Raw genomic sequence first — 19,914 nt, 5'->3', positions numbered from 1 at the left:
CTGGAAACGTCATCCCCAAAGATGGAGGGTGAGAGGACCCGCTCTCCCTCCCTCCCCCTCTCCTTCTCTCCCTGTCCTCTTCCCCCTCCCCACTCTCCTCCCCCTCTCTCTTCCTTCCCCTCCCCTCCCTCCCTCCTCTCTCCCTCTCTCCCTCTTCCCCCTCCTCCTCTCCCCCCTCCCCCCTCCCCCTCTCCCTGTCTTCTTCCTCCCTCCCCACTCTGCCTCCCCGTCTCTGCCCCCTCCCCCTCTCTCCCCCTTCCCCTCTCCCTGTCTCTTCCTCCTTCCCCCTCTTCTCCCCTCCTCCCTGTCTCCCCCTCCCCCTCCTTCTCTCCCTGTCCTTCCCCCTCCCCTCTCTCTTCCCTCCTTTCCTCCCTCCCCCCTCCTGTCCCCTCCCTTCCCTCCCCCTCCCTCTCCTTCTCTCACCCCTCTCCCTCTCTCCCCCTCCCTCTTCCTCACACACACACTCGCACACTCACACTGTCACACACTCACTGTATCACACACTCTCACACTCACACTCTCACACACTCACACTACAGGATATAAAGTCGCTGCTCCGTAAGCCTCCTCCCTGGAAGAGCACGGCTCACGCCCATTCACTCCACACCCACCACCTGCTCAGCAAATGTCCCTTCCACTGCACCTGCCCCTTCAATTACGCCACCACAGCGCTGCCCCAGACGCCCCGGCAGCCAGCCGAGTGACACTCATCAGACCTTCCGTGCGGCGTTCACACAGGCTCCGTGAGCGCAGGCAGTGAGGGTCCTGGGACAGCCGCTGGGGTCCACCACAGCCCTAGGCCGCCAGGCCCAGGCCTCAGGAGTAGGCTGGGACCCTCAAGACAAACCCAGGGCGATGCTGTCAAAACAGCAAAGAGACACTGGCTCCTTTCCGAGCAACTAAAGTCACTGAGACGCTCTTCCCTGCTCCACTCTGCCTTTGACAAAATGGGCCTCGGTCCTGTCAGTTCTGGTCACCCGAAATGGCAATGTCCTCCACAATATGAGACAGCAGCCGGCGGCGAGGGCAGCAGGCCGGCCAGCGGAGCCGGGAAGGGAAGGAGGCAGAGGGTGTGGGGCCGGACGGGGCCCTGCGTGCACGGTGGCTCTGATCCTGGTTCGCAGCGTGGGCCTCTCCCCACCCCCCAAGGGTGCACACAGGGGAGACACACGTTATCTTTCAGATATCCAAGGGGACCACCCCCGGAATTCCACGTGCTACCCACACACCCCTGAGTCCAGCTGGGCACTGAGACAGGTGCTCAAGGAGCCACCGCAGGCCCTCCTCCCCCCAGCTTCTATAATAAATAGCGTGTCTTGAGCCTTGCCTTGGACAAGCCACCGTGCTCAGTCCTGAGACAAATAAAAACTATGTGGATGTCTGGTCCCAAGGAGGTGACGGATTACCAGGTGAAACAGAACATAATAAGGTTCAAGTTACAATAACACCAAAGCCAGACACTGGCAGAATAGAGCCGGCCCAAGCAGGGGTCTGGCACTTGCTAAGGAAGCCAGCTCCCAAGGCCGCAGCACCCGCTAGTCGGACGGTACAGCTGAAGGGCGCGTTTCCATTTTCTAAGGAGTATAAAACTACCCTCTTTGTTGTCATCAGAAAATTTTTATTGCACTCTGGAGGAGAGAGCCGTGCCAGGAGGACAGTAAAATAGAGGCAGTTCCTATCGGCCTGGAGCCCATAATGTTAGACAGTCAAGGCTGCGGGCTTCAGTAGTAAATACAGAATTTCTCATCACTCACGGCCGTTAAATCCAAAGCAAGTACTGCAAGAATCCACACTGAATGCCTTCCTAGGTGCTGCTGGAGATTCAGGAGACAAAAGATACGCACATACCAGGAACTCAAGGCAGGTTTCAGAGCAAATATGGTCCCTCCTTTTGAGAAATTCCGGTCAAACTAGGAAAACAAAGCAGCCACTCTGTTCCCTCCTTTTCCCAATTCTGGGTCTACAGTTTACTACCCTTCTGTGCTATCCTCCAAACTCCACTTGTGTTAAGTGGCAACCGTCGCGCCCAAAATTTGCACAGCCGACAGCACCATCTCGATCTGAGACCCTTCGTTACCCAGAAAGAAGTGCTGTGCCCTTAGCCGCCATGCCCCACCCCCAGCCCCTGCCAGCTGCTGGAACCACAGACCTACTTTCCGTGTCCGTACGCATGCCCATCCCAGCCAGCACGTTCACGGAATCGCAGGGATCAGACACCGTGGGGCCTTTGGCATCTGCCGCTTTCACCTGGCATCACGTTGTCAAGGTCCATCCGTGTTGTAGGCTGTGCCAGGCCTTCATTCCTTATTTCTGAGTAACATTCCACTGTATGGACACGACCCGTGTTGTCATCCACCCAGCAGCTGGTGGATTCTCAGGTTGTTTCCACTTTCTTACGATTATGAATAATGCCGCTGTAAACGCTCACATACAAGTTTTTATATGGGCACGTGTTTTTGTTTGTTTCTTTTTAAAGATTTTTTTATGTTTATTTTTGAGAGAGGGAGACAGAGCATGAGCGGGGGAGGGGCAGGGAGAGAGAGGGAGACACAGAATCCGAAGCGGCGCCAGGCTCTGAGCTGTCAGCACAGAGCCCGACTTGGGGCTTGAATTTGTGATCTGTGAGATCATGACCAAGTTGGATGCTCAACCGACTGAGCCACCCGGGCGCCCCTTGAATGGGCAGGTTTTAACTTCTCTTGGGTATATACCTAGCAGTGGAACTGCTATGGGTCAGTCAGCAATCCCATAGTTAACACTTTGAGAAAATGTAAACCGTCTTCCAAAGTGGCTGCATCTCTTTGCATTCCCATCAGCAGTGCATGAGCTTTCCAATTTTCTCCACATCCTTACATATACTTGTTATTTTTCAACAGAGACTGGCACCTGTCTGTCTTTCTTTGCCATTACAGCCATCAGCGAGTGTCAGGGGGATCCCACTGAGCTCAGGCTGCATTTCCTTAATGACTAATGAGGTTGGGCTTTTCACATGCCTGTTGGTCGTCTGTATGTCTTCTTTCAAGAAATATCAGATCCCTTGCCCACTGTGAATCTGGGTTATTTGCCTTTTTATTGTTGAACTACAAGATTTCTTTGCTTGTTCTGGATACTATTTCCTCCTCAGATATATTACAAAAGTAACTTAAAAGTTTTCCCTCCCTCTCTGTACACTGCTGCTCTACTTTCTTGATGATGTCCCTGTAAGCACAAAAATGTCTAACTTTGATGAAACCCAATTTATCTATTTTTCCCTTTTGTTGCTTATGCCATTGCTTTCATGTGTAAGGGACTCCTGTCCAACCCAAAGCCAGGAAGATTTCAACCTGTGTCTCCTTCCAGGAGTTGAATAGCTCTTACATTTAGGAAATTTCTCCCCTTTGGGTTAATTCTTACATACGGAGTGAGGTAGGGGTCCAGCCTCACTCCTTGGCATGTGGGAATCCAGACGGCCTATCATTTGTTGAAGAGTGCTCATTCTCCACGGACCAGTCTTGGCGCCCTTCTCAAAAACCAACTGACCATAAACATGAGGAACTGTGTATGGGCTGTCGAAGTTCTTCTGTGGATTCCTCAGGGTCACATCCGTGTACACAGAGACCACCTGACTTCTTCCTTTCCAATACTTACATCTTCTGACTATTTTTCTTGCTTAATTTCCTGGCCAGAACCTTTGGTTCAATGTTGGAAAGAGTAGTGAAAACAGGGGTTTGGTCTTGTTCCAAATCTTAGGGAGGAGGATTTCAGTCTTTCACCATCGAGTGGGAGGTAGCTGCAGGTTACTCGTAGACAGCCCTTAATGGGTGGAGAAAGCTCCCTTCTGCCCCTGGTTTGCTGAGTGGTGGACTTTTCCCAGTGCTTCCCCTGCATCTACTGACACCGCCATTTGAGCCCCTATCTAGTGTCCTTTCGTGTCAGCCTGAGGGACTGAGGTGCGTTCTTGCCAAGGCAGGGATCTGCTGCTGACAGATCCTCAGTTTGTTTATCTGGGGACAGCTAACGTTCTCCAGTTCTGAAGGACTGCTGGCCTTTCACGTCTGGCTTCCTGGCTGACCTCTTCTTCCAGCATTTTGAACATGTCTGATGCCTTTTGACCTCGTTTCCGATCAGAAACCAGCTATTAATATTATGGAGGATCCCCTGTACGTGATATTTCTCTCTAGCTTCACTCAAGATTCTTTGTCTTTGTTTTTTCACAGTTTAATTAAGATGTGTCCAGGTAAAGATCTCCTTATGTTTATCCTACATAGAGTTCATTGAGACTAATGTTTTTCATGAAATTTGGCAAGTTTCTGGTCATTATTTGTTCAAATATTCTTTCTGCCCCTGTCTTTCCCCTCTCCCTTGGGACTCATGGCCATGACAGGTGTGTTTGTCACCTGATGGTCTCTGAGGCTCTGTTCATTTTACTTCATTCTTATTTCTCTCTGTTCTTCGGATGGAATCCTCTCAATGGACGTATCTTCAAATTCACCGATTATTTATCCTGGCAACACAAATCTGTTGTTAAGTCCTATGTGTAGCCTGGACAATGCTTCCTCCCAAAGATGTCCCACATCCTAATTCCAAGAACTTGGGTTACCTTAGAGAGCACAGGGACTTTGCATGTGTGATGCAGTTAAGGATCTTGAGAAGGAGAGATTATCCCGGGTTATCTGAACCAGCCCCACTGCAGTCACAAGGGTCCTTACAAAAGACTCCAAGGATCAGAGTGCATAATAGAAGATGCCAGGACAGAAGCAAGAGACACCAGCGATGAGAAGGGACCACCAGCCAAAGAACACAGGCAGCCTGCAATGCCACAGAAAGCAAGAAGGGCTTCCCCCGGCCTGCCCCCCGCCCCCCCCCACAAAGCCTCAGGAAAGGACGCAGCCCAACAAAGACCTCACTTTCAGATTGCTGACTGCCAGGACAGCAAGGGAATAAGTCTGTGTTGTTTGAAGCCACTACATTTACATTCATTTCTTACAACAGGAAACTAATAAAAGCCCTCTGGTACTTTTTAGCTTCACAATTCTGCTTGGTTCCTCTTATAACTCTGTCTCTTTCCTGCTAGTCTCTGCTTGGTGAGACGACGTTTACATTAGTGGACTTCATTCTTTAGGCTGGGCTTCCCCCAGTTTGACACATCAAAACAGCTCACTTAAAGTGCCTGTCAGGGCACCTGGGGGGCTCAGCCGGTTGAGCGGCCGACTCTTGATTTCAGCTCAGGTCATGGTCTCATGGTTCATGGGATCGAGCCCTGAATTAGGCTCTGTGCTGACAGCCCAGAGCCTGCTTGGGATCCTCTCTCTCGCCCTCTGTCTCTGCCCCTCCCCAACTTGTACTTTCTCTTTCAAAATAAATAAATAAGCTCAAAAAAAAATAAAAGTAAAATAAAGTCCCTGTCCAGGAAGTGAGCATCTGGACTTCCTCAGGGACAGACTCTACTGACTGTTTCTCTTCCTGTGTCACGTGTCTCCTTCTGTCACGTGTGGCCACCAAAGTCTCTGTCCAGTGAGCTTGGTAACCAGCTAACAGAGCCCTTCAACAATCACCATAAATGCCGTGAACCAGTAAGATGCCCGGTGTTTGTAGAGGACTCTGGGAGCACGTGGGAGCACGCCTTTACTGCCCCGACAGGCAGCTTACGACTGCGTCTCGGCCCTCCACCCTCTCCCTGTGCAGAGCCTTGAGCTCAGCCAGAAGGGGGAGATCAGGACCGATTCGGGTCTTCCCGGGCACGGAGGTGTGCACAGACCTTCCAGATCCCCAGGACTGGGTGAGCTTTCCCGAAGCCCTCTGTGGACATCCATTTCCGCAGTCTTTCCTGTTCAGTTTTTGGTCAGCTTCTTATGTGTCCTGTGACTGTCACCCCAGGCAGCTGTGATGGGGAGCAGTTGCTGACTTTCTCCCTAACAACCGGCCCAGGGAAACAGGCTGTTCACAGGACAAGTTGTGGGTCAGACCAAAGGAAGACAAGCCCTGTGAGGCAGGGTTCCCGGGGAGGTAGCACTTTTGACAACAGTCACATGGCGATGCTCTGGGGACAGGGCTCTTGGGGAGCTCTCTCCAGTGGTGACCAGGCCGCAGTATCTTGCACTGCTGTCACTGTGAGGCTGGGGGACAGGGACAGCTGAAGTTAAACCAACACTAAACATGCTATTTCTACCAAGATTCAAGATTCAGGCACTTTCCCTTGAATTGCTGCAGTCTTTGGGCATTTTCCCGAGCTCTGCAAAGGGTGATTGTGACAATTTTTGTCAGTGTTCTCACTGCTTTCAAAGAGAAGGTTTTCAGGGGTCCCCACTCTCCACTCCCAAAGTGCCATAGCAAAGCTGCCTGCTTGTACGGTCAGGGTCCTGGTTGTGCACATACTAAGTAGAAGGAAAAGCCCGAGCTTCAGCTTCTGTTCCAGAAGTTACGCTGTACATCATTAAACATCTGAGAGAACCCCTTGGTTCCCCCATGAAGCTTCCCAATCTTTGTTACCTGCTCCAAAGATCAATCTTTCTTACAGAAGAAGAGGCTCTGTCCTTTGTTGAGCATTTTTTCATGAACAGAGATAAGTTTTCCTATCCATTTAGCCATAATAGCTCCAGAACATCTGAGAGCTTGAAAACGGCTAATGGAAAGCCATGCATGATGTGTCATTAAAAATGATTCACTAGAAATACAGCTTTTCAAGAGCCCAAATTTAATAAACATTGGACTATGTGTGTTGACCTTACAGGACACTAGACAATGAAATTTCAAGAAAAAGAAGCAAAACGCATAAGGAGTTAAAAATAAGAAACAAAGCTGTCATTATTTACAGATAGTAAGATTGTAAATATAGAAAGTTCAAAATAATTTACATATAAATCATCAAAGTTAAAGGGAGAATGTATAAGATATAAATACACTTTGTTTACTTCTATTCATGTGACATTCTGGAAAAGGCAAAATCATCAGGCCAGAAAACAGAACAGACAATGCCAGAGCATGGTGGGTGGCGGCTGCAAGGGAACCACGGGGGAAATTTTAGGGTGGTGGGCCTATCCCGTATGGTCCCCGGGTGGTGGGCCTGTTCTGTATGGTTCTGGGTGATGGAAACTTGACTGTGCATTTGCCCAAACCCACAGAACTGGACAGCATGAAGAGCGAATTTTCCAATGCAAATATAAAACAAGGTCCTAGAATGGAATATGACAAATAAATCTAAAGTAACGACATCTGAATGACACGCGTACGATATAACTTCACTCTAGAGAGTAGATTAAAGATGGAGGTGCCTACCAAAGTAACTGCTATTGGGACTAGAAACTAAAACCGAACCCGACTCTCTGCATCTGTTTGTCACAGGGTGTGAGCTACCAATTCTGAACATAGTCTCCTTCTGTCCTAGAGATGAACAGAGACGGTGGACGTGGGGGCCTGGTTTCTCCATGTTGGGGACAAGGCACAAATAAGCGAGGATGTGGGAGGTTAGAACACACGCTTTCATCAGAAACATCAGCAAAAATCCGTGTTTCATTTATAGAGAGGGATGAGGGGTGGACAGATAAATGATAAAGAAACAGGGTACACACACATGTTCACACAGGCATGAGTCGCTCTGTCAGCTGTGTGGTAACGTCACCAGTGACGCCCCGTAGCAACAAGCACACCAAATGCTGGGGTCGTGGTTTCTAAATATCATTCTCCAGGACAAGGAGGATGGTATTTCTCCATGATTCTTCGGAGAACTGGCTGACTCTGGGGTTGGGGCAGAGAAAGATGATCCCAGAACATCTTTTTGTAACAGAAAGAAAGACGTTGCTGAATAAAAAGAAACCCATAATTATGGGCGTACATCAAAGGGACAAAAGAGTCAACTTGAAAGGGCCCTAAATAGAAAAAAAAAAAAAAAAAAAAAACAGAACAACGGGAGAAGTACAGTGAATAATGTAGTATTGGATCATAACCCAAAGTATAAAACAAATACCCATGAGTCCAGACGGATACAAGTAAATGACTGCATAAATGAAGGGTGAAGAGGAGACTGAGAGCCCTGAGAAGATTTCCAGGAGCATATGGACACACTCTCCAACCCGAGCTGACAGTGGGCTAGACTTATTCACTTACTCCAAGGAACAGATTATGGAAGGGAAAATTGGTAACCTCACAGTGGACAGAGGGGCTGGTACCACCTTCATCAAGCCTTATCATCCCCAGTGATAAGTCACGTTGCTATGACACGTCCTGATATCATGCAATGAGAAAGTGGTATCTTCCCAAACACCCACACCTGAAATCTAAACTTGAGGAAGACACCAGAGAAACTGAATCTGAGGGACACTGTACAAGACTAACAGTCTTCAAAACTGTCAAGGCCACAAGAAACAAGCGAAGACTGAGGAGACTAAGCAGCTACACGCGTTGGGGGTCTCAGACAGGCCCTGGGACAGAGAAAGACATAGTGGGAGAGCCTGCGAGACCCAAGTAAAGTCTGGAGCTTACTCACACTGGTGTGTCCTTGTTAATCTCTTAGTGTGGACAAGCGTGCCATGGTCGTGTAAGATGTAAGGAATCCAGGTGATAGGTACACAGTAACTCTTTGTACTACATTTTCAACTTTTCTGTTAAGCTAAAATTATTCCAAAATAAGCAATATATGGGGCACCTGGGTGACTCAGTCGGTTAAGCATCCAAATGTTGATTTTGGCTCAGGTCATGATCTCACAGTTCCTGAGTTCCAGCCCCACATCAGGCTCTGCGCTGACAGCACGGAGCCTGCTTGGGTTTCTCTCTTTCTCCTCCCGCCCCTCCCTGACGTGTGCACATTCAATCTCTCAAAACAAGTAAACATTTAAAAAATAAGCAATATATGAAAAAGAAATTGAGATTTAAGCAAATTTTCCAACATAAGAGCAACACACACACACAAAAAAACAATTGCATTTCTTTTTATGAACAATAAATCGTTTAAAAATAAACTTTTAAATTGGGGCGCCTGGGTGGCTCGGTGGGTTAAGCGTCTGACTTCGGCTCAGGTCATGATCTCATGGTCCGTGGGTTCGAGCCCCGCATCGGGCTCTGTGCTGACAGCTCAGAGCCTGGAGCCTGTTTCAGATTCTGTGTCTCCCTCTCTCTGTGACCCTCCCCCGTTCATGCTCTGTCTTTCTCTGTCTCAAAAATAAATAAAAAAAACGTTAAAAAAAATAAATTAAAAAAAAATAAATAAATAAAAATAAACTTTTAAAACACCATTTACTAAAACATTACAATTATGAAGTACCTAGGAATAACTAACCACAGATGTTTAAGACTTTATGGAGAAAATTATACTACTTCACTGAGAATTATTAAAAATAGAAAGACCTAAATACACGCAGTGTTAGCCCACGTTCTTATATTGGAAGACACGTTCCTTTAAAACATCAATTCTCGGGGCGCCTGGGTGGCGCAGTCGGTTGAGCGTCCGACTTCAGCCAGGTCACGATCTCGCGGTCCGTGAGTTCGAGCCCCGCGTCAGGCTCTGGGCTGATGGCTCGGAGCCTGGAGCCTGTTTCCGATTCTGTGTCTCCCTCTCTCTCTGCCCCTCCCCCGTTCATGCTCTGTCTCTCTCTGTCCCAAAATTAAATAAAAAACGTTGAAAAAAAAATTAAAAAAAAAAAAAAAACATCAATTCTCTCCAAATTGACCTCCAGATTCAATGGATGCCAATCCAAACTCCCAACAGACTTTTATTTTTTAAACCCTAGGTTTTCCCTATTAAATGCAAAGATTACAAAACTTGGTTAATCAAGATATTGACACGGGGATTGGGAAATAGGCAGCAGATCAGAATACCACGAGCCCAGACACAGGGCGGGATACGTGTCCACAGATGGACGCTGGGTAAGTGTCCAAGGGGACTGCTGGGACCACTGAACATTCATGTGGAAAACACAGGAAGGCGTGCTCCGATCTCCCACTATATGTAAAAGTTGATTCCAGTTGTGTTGGAGGCCAGGTGTGGAATCTTTTGCAAGATTACACAGAAAACTACCTTTGTAACCTTGGGAAAGGGAAAAATTTCAATAACGTAGATACAAAAAACAAAACCTACAAAGGAAAATATTGATAAATTTGACTCCATTAAAACTTTTTAGGGGCACCTGGGTGGCTCAGCCGGTTAAGCATCTGACTCGGTTTCAGCTCAGGTCAGGATCTCACAGTTCATGGGTTCAAGTCCCACATCGGACCATGCGCTGACAATGCAGAGCCTGCTTGGGATTCTCTCCCCTTCTCTCTCTCCCTCTCAATCTCTCTCTCTCTCTGCCCCTCCCATTTGCTGTCTCTCTATCAAAGATAAATAAACATTGACAAGATCATTTGGAGAGACTTGAGCAGAGCAGGAACCAAGTGCGGGGCGTGCTGAGGACAGGGCCTGTGTGACTGCCCAGCCACCCCCATGAACTAGCTGTACTTGTTAGCATAGCTGAACAAGGGACATCAGACAGCCCAGCAACTCAGTGTCAGGGAATATGCCCACGAAATCCTGTGCCCGCCCACCGGAGACTTAGCAAAGCTCACCCGTAGCCCTGTACCCAACAGCACGGCTGTTCACGCACTCAGGCTGTCCCCTCCTTGTGCCCAGGCTGGGCCTGGGACTGGCAGACGTGTAAACATGGACCTGCGAACACCTGGCTGGGGCCCACCCTGCTGACAACTTCCTCCGAGTCTCCCGATGGCTGTGCCTGGGAGGGCCCTTCCCGTAACCAGGCCAGGCCGTGAGTTCACAGACAATCTTGTCCACAGTGCGGGTGAACTCTGCGTGCCGCCAGACCCCTCAGTGGCCGTGAAGCAGGCATCCTTGTCACCAGCCCAGCAGGGGACCGCCACTGCATGGGAAAAGCCAGCGAGCACGCCCAGCCCGGCCGGTACCCACAGAACCAGGGGAGGTATGGGCAGAGGGGCGCGAGCCACTGAGTTGGGAAGAGACGAGCGGGGCCACCCACCGTCCTCCACTGCAGCTTGGACATGTGTGGCCAGAACTGCTTGTGTCCTGGAGGGTGAGGCCTGGGAGCGTAACAGGACACAGATCCACTTACATGAGACTCAAACACAGGCACATCTGAGCAATCACGACTCAAGGGTTCTATTTCCATTAAAGCTACAAAGAAATGCAGAGGAGTAGTGTCACAGACGTCCAGACAAAGGTCACGTTTAGGAGAAAGGAAATCAGGTAGGACGGGCAGGTCTGGGTTACTGGCAACACTCTACCTTTAACTCAAGTACAAGTGCTCTGTCCCTCCTAAATGTCACACTACACCTTGTCTTTAAATCCTATGCAGGCGTTTAAGGCGCTGCCTGATAGACGTGGTCGATTTCCGCTTAAAGTTTTTGTTTTAGAGCAACACCATTCCTAGGAGCTTTTTGTTCCTTTGCTGTGGTTTTATTAGTGTATCAAAGATAAGGGTAGTGACTACACAGCACGTATCCTGTGATGGGGAAGGGGTTGCTCACAACGGCGGGTTCGGGATCCCGCCTTTGCGTGTGCGAGACCTGAAGGCATGGGAAGTCGCTCCGTCGGGACTGAAGACCTGAGGCAGCGCTACTCACAGAGGCACGGAACATGCCGGAAGCATCCACAGACACGAATTCCCACCTGGGACGTGGTGGCATGTCCTGCATCCTGACCGCCGTGGGATCGAGCACGCTGGCACGTGAGAGGCGGTGTGCACGGCACGGGGGCAGTGGCTCCCCGTCCCCAGAACCAGCCCAGAGCCACGGGGCTGCGTTCCCGTCACCTGCCCCTCCTTCGGGGCTTGGGGACACAGTGGTCCCCCACAGCCTTGTTCTTACTCCGCCCCATTCCTGAGCACCTCACGCAAAACCACGGGGCCACGGTGGACAGCTGACACCACGCTTATTTTTCAAAATAAAGCCAAGCGTCAGCCTGGGTTTCAGAAATTCCATGAGAGGCCTGCCCAGAATTGGCCCTGGGGCTCCCACAGGGGTGGGAGGTGTGGACCACCGGCACCAGGACCCTCTGAAGGGGGAAATTAATCAGCAGACGGCCGTCCCAGAAGCTCATTCTCCTCTTCCAACCAACACAAGTGGACGTCTTCACGGGTTTCGTGTTCTTTAATTCCTCACGCCATGGCACGAGGCCAAACCCTGGGCACCTGGCACATGTCGGTTGCCTCGGGGACAGACAGACAAGGTCAGCGCATCCTCGGGCAGCACGCACCCCAGGAGAAATCACACGGCTCACTCGGGAGTCGACGAGACAGGCCACCCCCACCCTGGGCCCACACAGCAGGTGCGCTGTCCCCAGCGGCTTTGCGTGCGGGCGAAGGAAAGGTGGCTCTGAGGGCTGTCACCGAGAACTCAGGTGAGACAAACGCAGTGTCCAGAGCTGGAGCAGGCTTCATCGCGCAGGTAAACACAGGCTTCACAAGACGAAGAGAACTTCATGGAATACCCAAGAACCTCATCTTGTGAGATTCAAAATTCAAAAAAATTTTTTTAATGTTAACCTTATAAAACAATCAAATTCCTATATGTTCTTTCTTTTTAATGTTTTATTTACTTTTGAGAGAGAGAGTGTGCACATACAAGCAGGGGAAGGGGGGGAAGGCAAGAGAGAGAGGGAGAATCCCAAGCAGGCTCCACGCTGTCAACACACAGCCCAAACTGGGGAACTATGAGATCATGACCCGAGCTGAAGTCAGACGCTTAACCGACTGAGCCACCCAGGCGCCCTGAATTCCTAGGTGTTCTTTAGTCTATTGGTGGACTTTTCCCCCATTTCTTTGATCTACCTCTGTGTGCATTTACTACCACTGCACAGCTTTAATCACTATAGATTGTTAATCTCTAGCAACCCCCATCAACATTTTCATGACTAGTTTTACTCACTGCTCACTTCTGGACTAACTCGTCTAGAATCCTATTCCAAGTTTTATTGGGATTAGATTAAATTTATGGACTAACTTTAGGGGGACTGATGACTTTTTGGTGTAGAGACTCCTTGCCAAAAGTGTGGAATGCTTTTCCATATGTTCAAATTTTTAAAACATTTTCCGCCTTTTACCCTTTTTTTTCCACCCCCACCCCCACCCTGTCAACCACCAATCTGTTCCGCACCTTTAAGTTTATTTTGGTTTTAGACTCCACATACAAGTAAGACCATACAGTATTTGTCTTTATGACTTCTTTCACTTAGCAGAACGCCCATGACATCCACCCGTGTGGGAAGACCTCTTTCTTTCTCATGGCTGAATAACATTCCGTCGTATACACACCACATCTTCTTTACCCACTCGTCCGTCAACAGACACTTAGCTTGTTTCCAGGTCTTCGCTACCACGAATAATGCTGCAATGAACAGAGGGTGCAGATATTTTTTTGTATTAAGTGTTCTCATTTTCTACAGATAAATACCCAAAAGCTGGATGGCTGGATCATAAGGTAATTTCATTTTTAACTTTCTGGGGACCCCCCACACTGGTTTTGGCAGAGCGGTTGCACCAGTTTGCACTCCCACCAGCAGTGCAAGAGGTTCCCCTTTCTCTGCATCCTTGCCAGCGCCTGCTGTTTCTTGTGTGTTGGATACCAGCCATTCTGACAGGTGTCACGTGGCACCTCCTTGTGGTTTGCATTTCCCCGATGGTCGGTGACACTGAGCACCTCCTCACGTACCTGTTGGCTACCTATTTGTCTTCTTTGGAAAGGTATCTCTGCCCATATTTCAATCAGATCGGGGTTTTTTGCTTTCAAGTTGTAGAAGTTCTTTATATATTTTGGAAATCAGCCTTTTATCAGACATGTGATTTCCAAGTATTATATCCCCGGTAGGCTGCCTTTTCACTCTGTGGATGGTTTCCTTTGCTGAGCGGAAGCTTTTTAGTTTGATGTGGTCCCACCTGTTCACTGTTGTTTTTGTTGACTTTGCTTTTGGTGTCAGGTCCAAAAACTCGTCACCAAGACTGATGACAAGGCGCTTACTGCCTGGGGTCTTAGATTTAAGACTTTCATCCGTTCTGACGTTATGTTTGTGCACGGTGGAGGACAGTGGCCCAGTGTCATTCTTCAATGCTGCTGTCCAGTTCTTGCAACACCATTTGTGGAAGAGACTGTCCTTTCCCCATTGTGTGTTCTTGCTCCCTTGTCGTGAATTAATTGGCCGTGTAGGTGTGGGTTTATTTCTGGATCCCCTCCTGTTCCGCCAAGTTATGTGTCTGTTTTTGTGCCAGTACCATACTGTTTCGATCACTATAACTGTGTGACATAGTTTAAAATCAAGGAGCTCGATGCCTCCAGCTTTGTGCTTTCTCACAACTGCTTTCAATTTTCAGAGTCTTTTGTGGTTCCACACAAATGTAGGACTTGTTCCAGCCGTACGGATAAATGTCGTTAGAATCCGGACAGGGATTGCACAGAATCTCCACGGTGCTTTGGGTAGGATGGACGTTTTAACAACACTGGTTCTTCCAATCCTTAAGAATCTTAAAGATGTGTGTCCTCTTATACTAGACCCCAGTTTAATCTTCCCATTTCTAAATATTACAACTTTTTAAAAACAGCATTGATTACTGAATAGCACAGAATCTCTGCGATTTGGAGGCCACAATCCCTGTCTCCTCAAGAATTACATTTTGCAAATCAAATAGCAGTGGGACATCAGAGATCTGTATCAAAACAACCAGAGAGGGACAGAGCTCACAGGACATGGGCCATGAGATGGAAACTACCAGAACCGGCTGTGGGAACAGGGCTCATCATCCTCTTCTGCTTTTGTGTATGTTTGCAAATGTCCATAACAAGCAGTTTAGAAAGAAAGGGGAAAAGGAAACGGTCAATACTGCTGCCCAGGCAACAGAAAATTATGTATTTACTGCCTTCCCTTCTGCCTTATAAGACGACGACCCAAGAGCAGATGGCAGGTCTCAGGCGGCAGGGGTGCTGCTCCAGGGCCCTCCGTCAGAGAAGGAAGGGCAGGGGGACACCCTGCGTGTGCCCAGGAGCAGCACTCGTCCACAGGGTGCCGTCACCCCCATTCCGCGTCCCCAGCGTGTGTGCATACACACGTGATTCACACGTGCATGAGCGTACGTGGGTGACGTGAGCACTGCACGTGCGTGCTTGTGTGTGGTGTGTGCAGTGCACCACGAGCACATGCGTGTGGTAGGTGGTCACGTGCGGCATGCGGGTCACGTGCGGTTACATGTGGGGTATGTGCACGCATCTGGTGTGCTCATGCAAGCCCGTGGGTGTCCCGTGTGATGGACATGCACGCATGTGCACTGGAGAGAGCGAGCCCAGGGCAGCCGTGGGATCACATGTGGCTCCCAGCTCCCCTCACTGCCTCTGTGGCAGCCACTCACCAGGTCCACACAGCCCTCCTCCCCGAGTTTCCCTCAACCCTTTGCGCATGCCACATATGGTGCCGTCACTGAACGCCCCTCGACTGCCCCGTTCCTCTAGGACCTTCAGTGACTCTGTCTGTCATCCTGCCAAGGGCTGCCCCGTCCCCTCCTCCCCAAGCTCTCCCTCCAACACTGTGGCCCCGCGTCCCACGCAACAAACGTGCATGGACGGCCCACGTCATGTCCTGTGTAAGCCTCTCACGTTGTCAGTCTTTCACAGGACAACAGTGAGATGTATCCTGTGCACCTGCTATGGTGCCTGACACGCTGGACAGCCGTGAGGAGGGGAGGTCTGGGAATCGCGTCCTCCCTGCATGGTGTGCAAACCCTGTCCTCAAGTTACAACTCCTGAGCTTGTTTATGCGTCTGTGTCACTAGCATAAGGCCCGTCTTCTGGACGCAAGGTGACATCTGGATTCTAGCGCCTAGCGGGCGAGCGGCGAGCGTCTGCCCGGACACGTGTGCCGAGAAGGGAGAGGCCTGTGGCGTCATGCTCATGCTGCGGGTGCCTCAGTGAAGGACAGCGAAAAATGCCGACGACCCTGAGTGCTGTGTCCACACCCTAATCCTGACACTTACGGATTATGGCCAAAGTCGTGAATCTCTGAGTCTCCACACCCTCATCTTTAAAATGAGGTCTCTGCCTGGTTGTTGCCGATGTTCAATTTCTGCTCGAGTTCCAATTACCTTTTTCCCCCGTGGTTATCTGCACGACCTCTCAATTGGAAAAATATCGCGTCCTTACTAAACGCTAAACAAACAAAAAGCCTCCAAGAGCGTGCCAGGAGCTGGGAGAGATTAACAAGAAGCCAACCATCCAGGGCCAAATAAATGTCCATCCTGTCCTTAGACTGCTTCTCCAGTCCTGTCCCTGGGCCTCAGCACCTCCCACCCAGCCTGCCCGGTCCAGACGCCCCTGCCTGTGTGTCTCCACCTCCGTCTGTCTCTGCCTCTATCTCCCTGCCTCTCTGTCTCTGCCTCTGTCTCTCTCACCCTCTCCCTGCCTCTGCCTCTCTGTCTCTAACACACACATGTTGTCTCTTGGGCCTCGAACGTCAGGTCAGCACCGCACCCAGCTTCTTCCGCTCAAGAACCCACGAGCGGGTGGCATCACGCAGACACGGCTGCCCCTTCGCCGGCTTCCCTCTGGGATTCGTCTGTGCTCCCGTCTGTACAAGAAGAGGGGTCTCCGTCAGGATCTCCGCTGCAGGCACGGAGCTGTTCACGTGGACATACCAACTGACGGACAACAGAAGGGGCAAGTCCAGAAACACGCCGTGCCCCTCGCTCGACGGGACCCCACACGCGCACATGGAAATCAGGTGGGGACACAGGTGCGCCCCTGCGTGACCTTCTCTGTGATCCTGCCTGGGACAAGCCACTTGTTACACAGCACGTTGTGAACATGACGTCGAGCTGATGGGAGAAACTCCCCAGGTGCAGAAGCAAAAGAGCGAATACGCAGCGTCCTGACGAATTCATCCTGCCTTCCTACTGCTGTGTGTAGAGGCCAGAGGGGAGGCCGCCCGGTCCAGGGGTGTCGTGGGGGCACAGGCCCAGCTGCGTTAAAACGGGCTGCTGACGGGCGTATCTCAGAGCAAACACCAGCACACTCCCTCTTGGTGCCTCCGGGCACAGAGGTCACACGGCAGGTCCTCAAGGAGCCAGAGACAGAGGACGCGAGCAGCGCAGGACCAGCAGGATGAGCTGGGCCCCGAGCGGTTCACTGAGACTGCGAACCAGGCTAGTTACAGAGAAGACACAGGAAGGGGCAGCGTGTGGTCACCCGGACCAACGAGCCCCTGGCAACCAGGGAGTCCCCTGGCTGTCAACCTCAGAGGGCAAAACACAAGAAGCCAAAACAAGAGAACACACTCATCTGGACATAACACCAGACAAATGTGTGTTCCCAGGACCCACAGGCACCTTGTCTGTTTGTCCCTTAAACAACACAGGAAGAGCTGCTGTCTCCTCCCCAGGCTCCACCAGCTTGTCTGGACCCGGACACCACCCCGTGCGGCCTGAGACCTTGGATTGATACAAGGTCTCAGGACGAATCTGAAAACCAGGAAACGTTCAAATAATAAGCAGCTACTGTGTCCCACCCTCGTGGCCGGACACACTGGGACACAGAGCCACCACCGGCCTCCCGCACGCCTCCCGCCACTCCAGCCACGTCACCCGTGCGAAGGCCCTGCCCAGAAGGGGTGGCTCCGTGGTTTGGACTGTTTTCAGGTCAATTCTTCAGCATCACGTGAGCTGCACTCCCTTGAAAACTGGGATTTCAGCATTTCAACATTTGGAGAGATCTCTTACCTCCCCATCTGTCCCGCAAACTTCCCTAGAATGAAGATCATACTTAGACTCTGATGACCATAATAAATTGACAGGAAACCCAAAAATCGGAAATGGGGACACACAGAATGCTTGCTCACATGAAACAACTTCTGTCCAATTTGTAGAGAAAAAGAGAGAATCCAGGCTAGTAAATGCACGTCCAGGGAACAGCGAAGCCGGGCCGATGTTCGCACCTGTAAACGCAAGGAAGAGCTCAGGAGCTCAGAACTACACGCATGTTTTACAACATTGTGTAACTAAACCTCGTTCATACTGTAGGCACGGAAAGGAGATTCTTTAAGCGGTGACCGAAAATGTGCACCAGCGGCGATCCAGAATCACGGCCCCAGGAATGTCTGCATCTCAAACCCTAGACTCCGGGGACGTGTCGCAGCCGCCCTATACGCAGCCCGTGGTGCAGGGACCCTCAGTCAAGGTCAACGGTTGAGAAAAGGCAGACTGTGGGAGACGGTCCTCGTCCCTTCTCTCCTCCCTCCACAGAGACCGTCAGAGCCACTCAGCCCAGAAACCCAGCTCGCCAGCCAGGCGTGACCCACAGGATGCGCCGACGCACACACTGCGGGGCATTGTGCACAAGGCAGTCTCCACCCTGTGACGCTGGCAAACACTGATAACGGCCAAGGTGACCCATTTGCCACCTGGCGTTGCCCACGGCCGAGAACAGGGGACGGAAGACGGGCTCCCTGGGAAATCGCTGCTGCCACATTTCAGGTCAAGTCAACTTAAGAGATACTAATGACCATTCAGAAGCTAACAACGTTGGTTGTTGTTTTCACACATTAAAAATTGTTTCTCGGGGCGCCTAGGGGGCTCAGTCGGTGAAGTATCCAACTTCAGCTCAGGTGATGATCTCACGGTCCGTGGGTTTGAGCCCCGCGTCAGGCTCTGTGCTGACAGCTCGGAGCCTGGAGCCTGCTTCAGATTCTGTGTCTCCCTCTCTCTCTGCCCCTCCCCTGCTCAAGCCTTGTCTCTCTCTCTCTCTCTCCCAAAAATAAGTAAACATTAAAACAATTTTTTTCTCAAGATTTGGAGCAGTTCACCGAGGAGATGTTAGCTAGCCCCTAACACGGTGAGCAGAAGCACGCAGCCGACCGCAGGGGTGCAGGCAGTGTGAGGGGCGGAGGCCGGGGCAGCAGTCTCCACCTCCGGCCGACGCCACAGTTCCTGGCGGGTCTTAGAGTCCGCTTGAGGGTAGAACACACAGCAGTCACACTGAAGCGTCACCCATGCTGCAACAGAGGTCTGGAGGAAACGCCAAGATTACTCTTACAGGCTCCAGGGACACGGGAGAATAGGAAGTAATACGAGCACCTTGATACTGATAAATTCAACAGCTCTGATGAAGCACACGCGTTCTTGAGAAACACTACAAAAGCTTACTCGGGCAGAAACATAACCTGAATAAGCTTCTGTTAATTTAGTTACCCCCACACACACCCCAAATACACACAAACACAGGAAACTGCAGGCCACGACTTTACTAGTGAATTCTGGCAAACATTTAAGGGAGAGATAATAGCAACTCTACAAAAACTCTTACAGAAAACTGCAAAAGAAGGCTTCCAAAGTCATTATATGAGGCCTGCATTACATTAATGCCAAAACCAGACAATGGTACAAGAATGGAAACAGACCAGTATCTCTCGTAAGACACCCAAATCCTCAACATAGTAGTAGCCAATGATGCCGGCAATATACAAAATCGTACAATATGGGGGCGCCTGGTGGCTCAGTGGGTTGAGTGTCCAACTCTTGGTTTCGGCTCAGGTCATGATCTCACGGTTCAGGAGTTAGAACCCCGCGTCAGGCTTTACATTTGCCTCGGGCTTTCTCTCTCCCTCCCTCTCTGCCCCTCCCCTATTCGTTCTCTCTCTCTCAAAATAAACTTAAAAAACAAGTATTAAGGGGCGCCTGGGTGGCGCAGTCGGTTAAGCGTCCGACTTCAGCCAGGTCACGATCTCGCGGTCCGTGAGTTCGAGCCCCGCGTCAGGCTCTGGGCTGATGGCTCGGAGCCTGGAGCCTGTTTCCGATTCTGTGTCTCCCTCTCTCTCTGCCCCTCCCCCATTCATGTTCTGTCTCTCTCTGTCCCAAAAATAAATAAAAAACGTTGAAAAAAAAAATAAAAAAAAAAAAAAACAAGTATTAAAATGTCTAAAAGAAACAAAAAAAAAAGAACTTAAACACAGAGGTCCTACTCAGA

General features: G+C 50.3%; 1 protein-coding gene across 3 annotated transcripts in view; it reads right to left on the bottom strand.

Moving 5' to 3' along the window:
• Window positions 1–17,653: 17,653 nt before the first annotated feature.
• Window positions 17,654–19,914, bottom strand: part of WDR37 (WD repeat domain 37) — a 74,447-nt gene continuing 72,186 nt past the window's right edge. For all 3 annotated transcript variants that reach the window (XM_042944731.1, XM_042944730.1, XM_042944728.1), the window contains one exon: window positions 17,654–17,887. In XM_042944731.1, the coding sequence (XP_042800665.1) occupies window positions 17,669–17,887 (219 nt within the window). In that variant the 3' untranslated portion in view covers window positions 17,654–17,668. The remainder of the gene's footprint in view (window positions 17,888–19,914) is intronic.

Source organism: Panthera leo, chromosome B4 (genome assembly GCF_018350215.1).
Source record: "Panthera leo isolate Ple1 chromosome B4, P.leo_Ple1_pat1.1, whole genome shotgun sequence".
NCBI lineage: Eukaryota > Metazoa > Chordata > Mammalia > Carnivora > Felidae > Panthera > Panthera leo.
The sequence above is the reverse complement of the archived record's forward strand: the minus strand, read 5'-3'. Positions and strand labels throughout refer to the sequence as shown.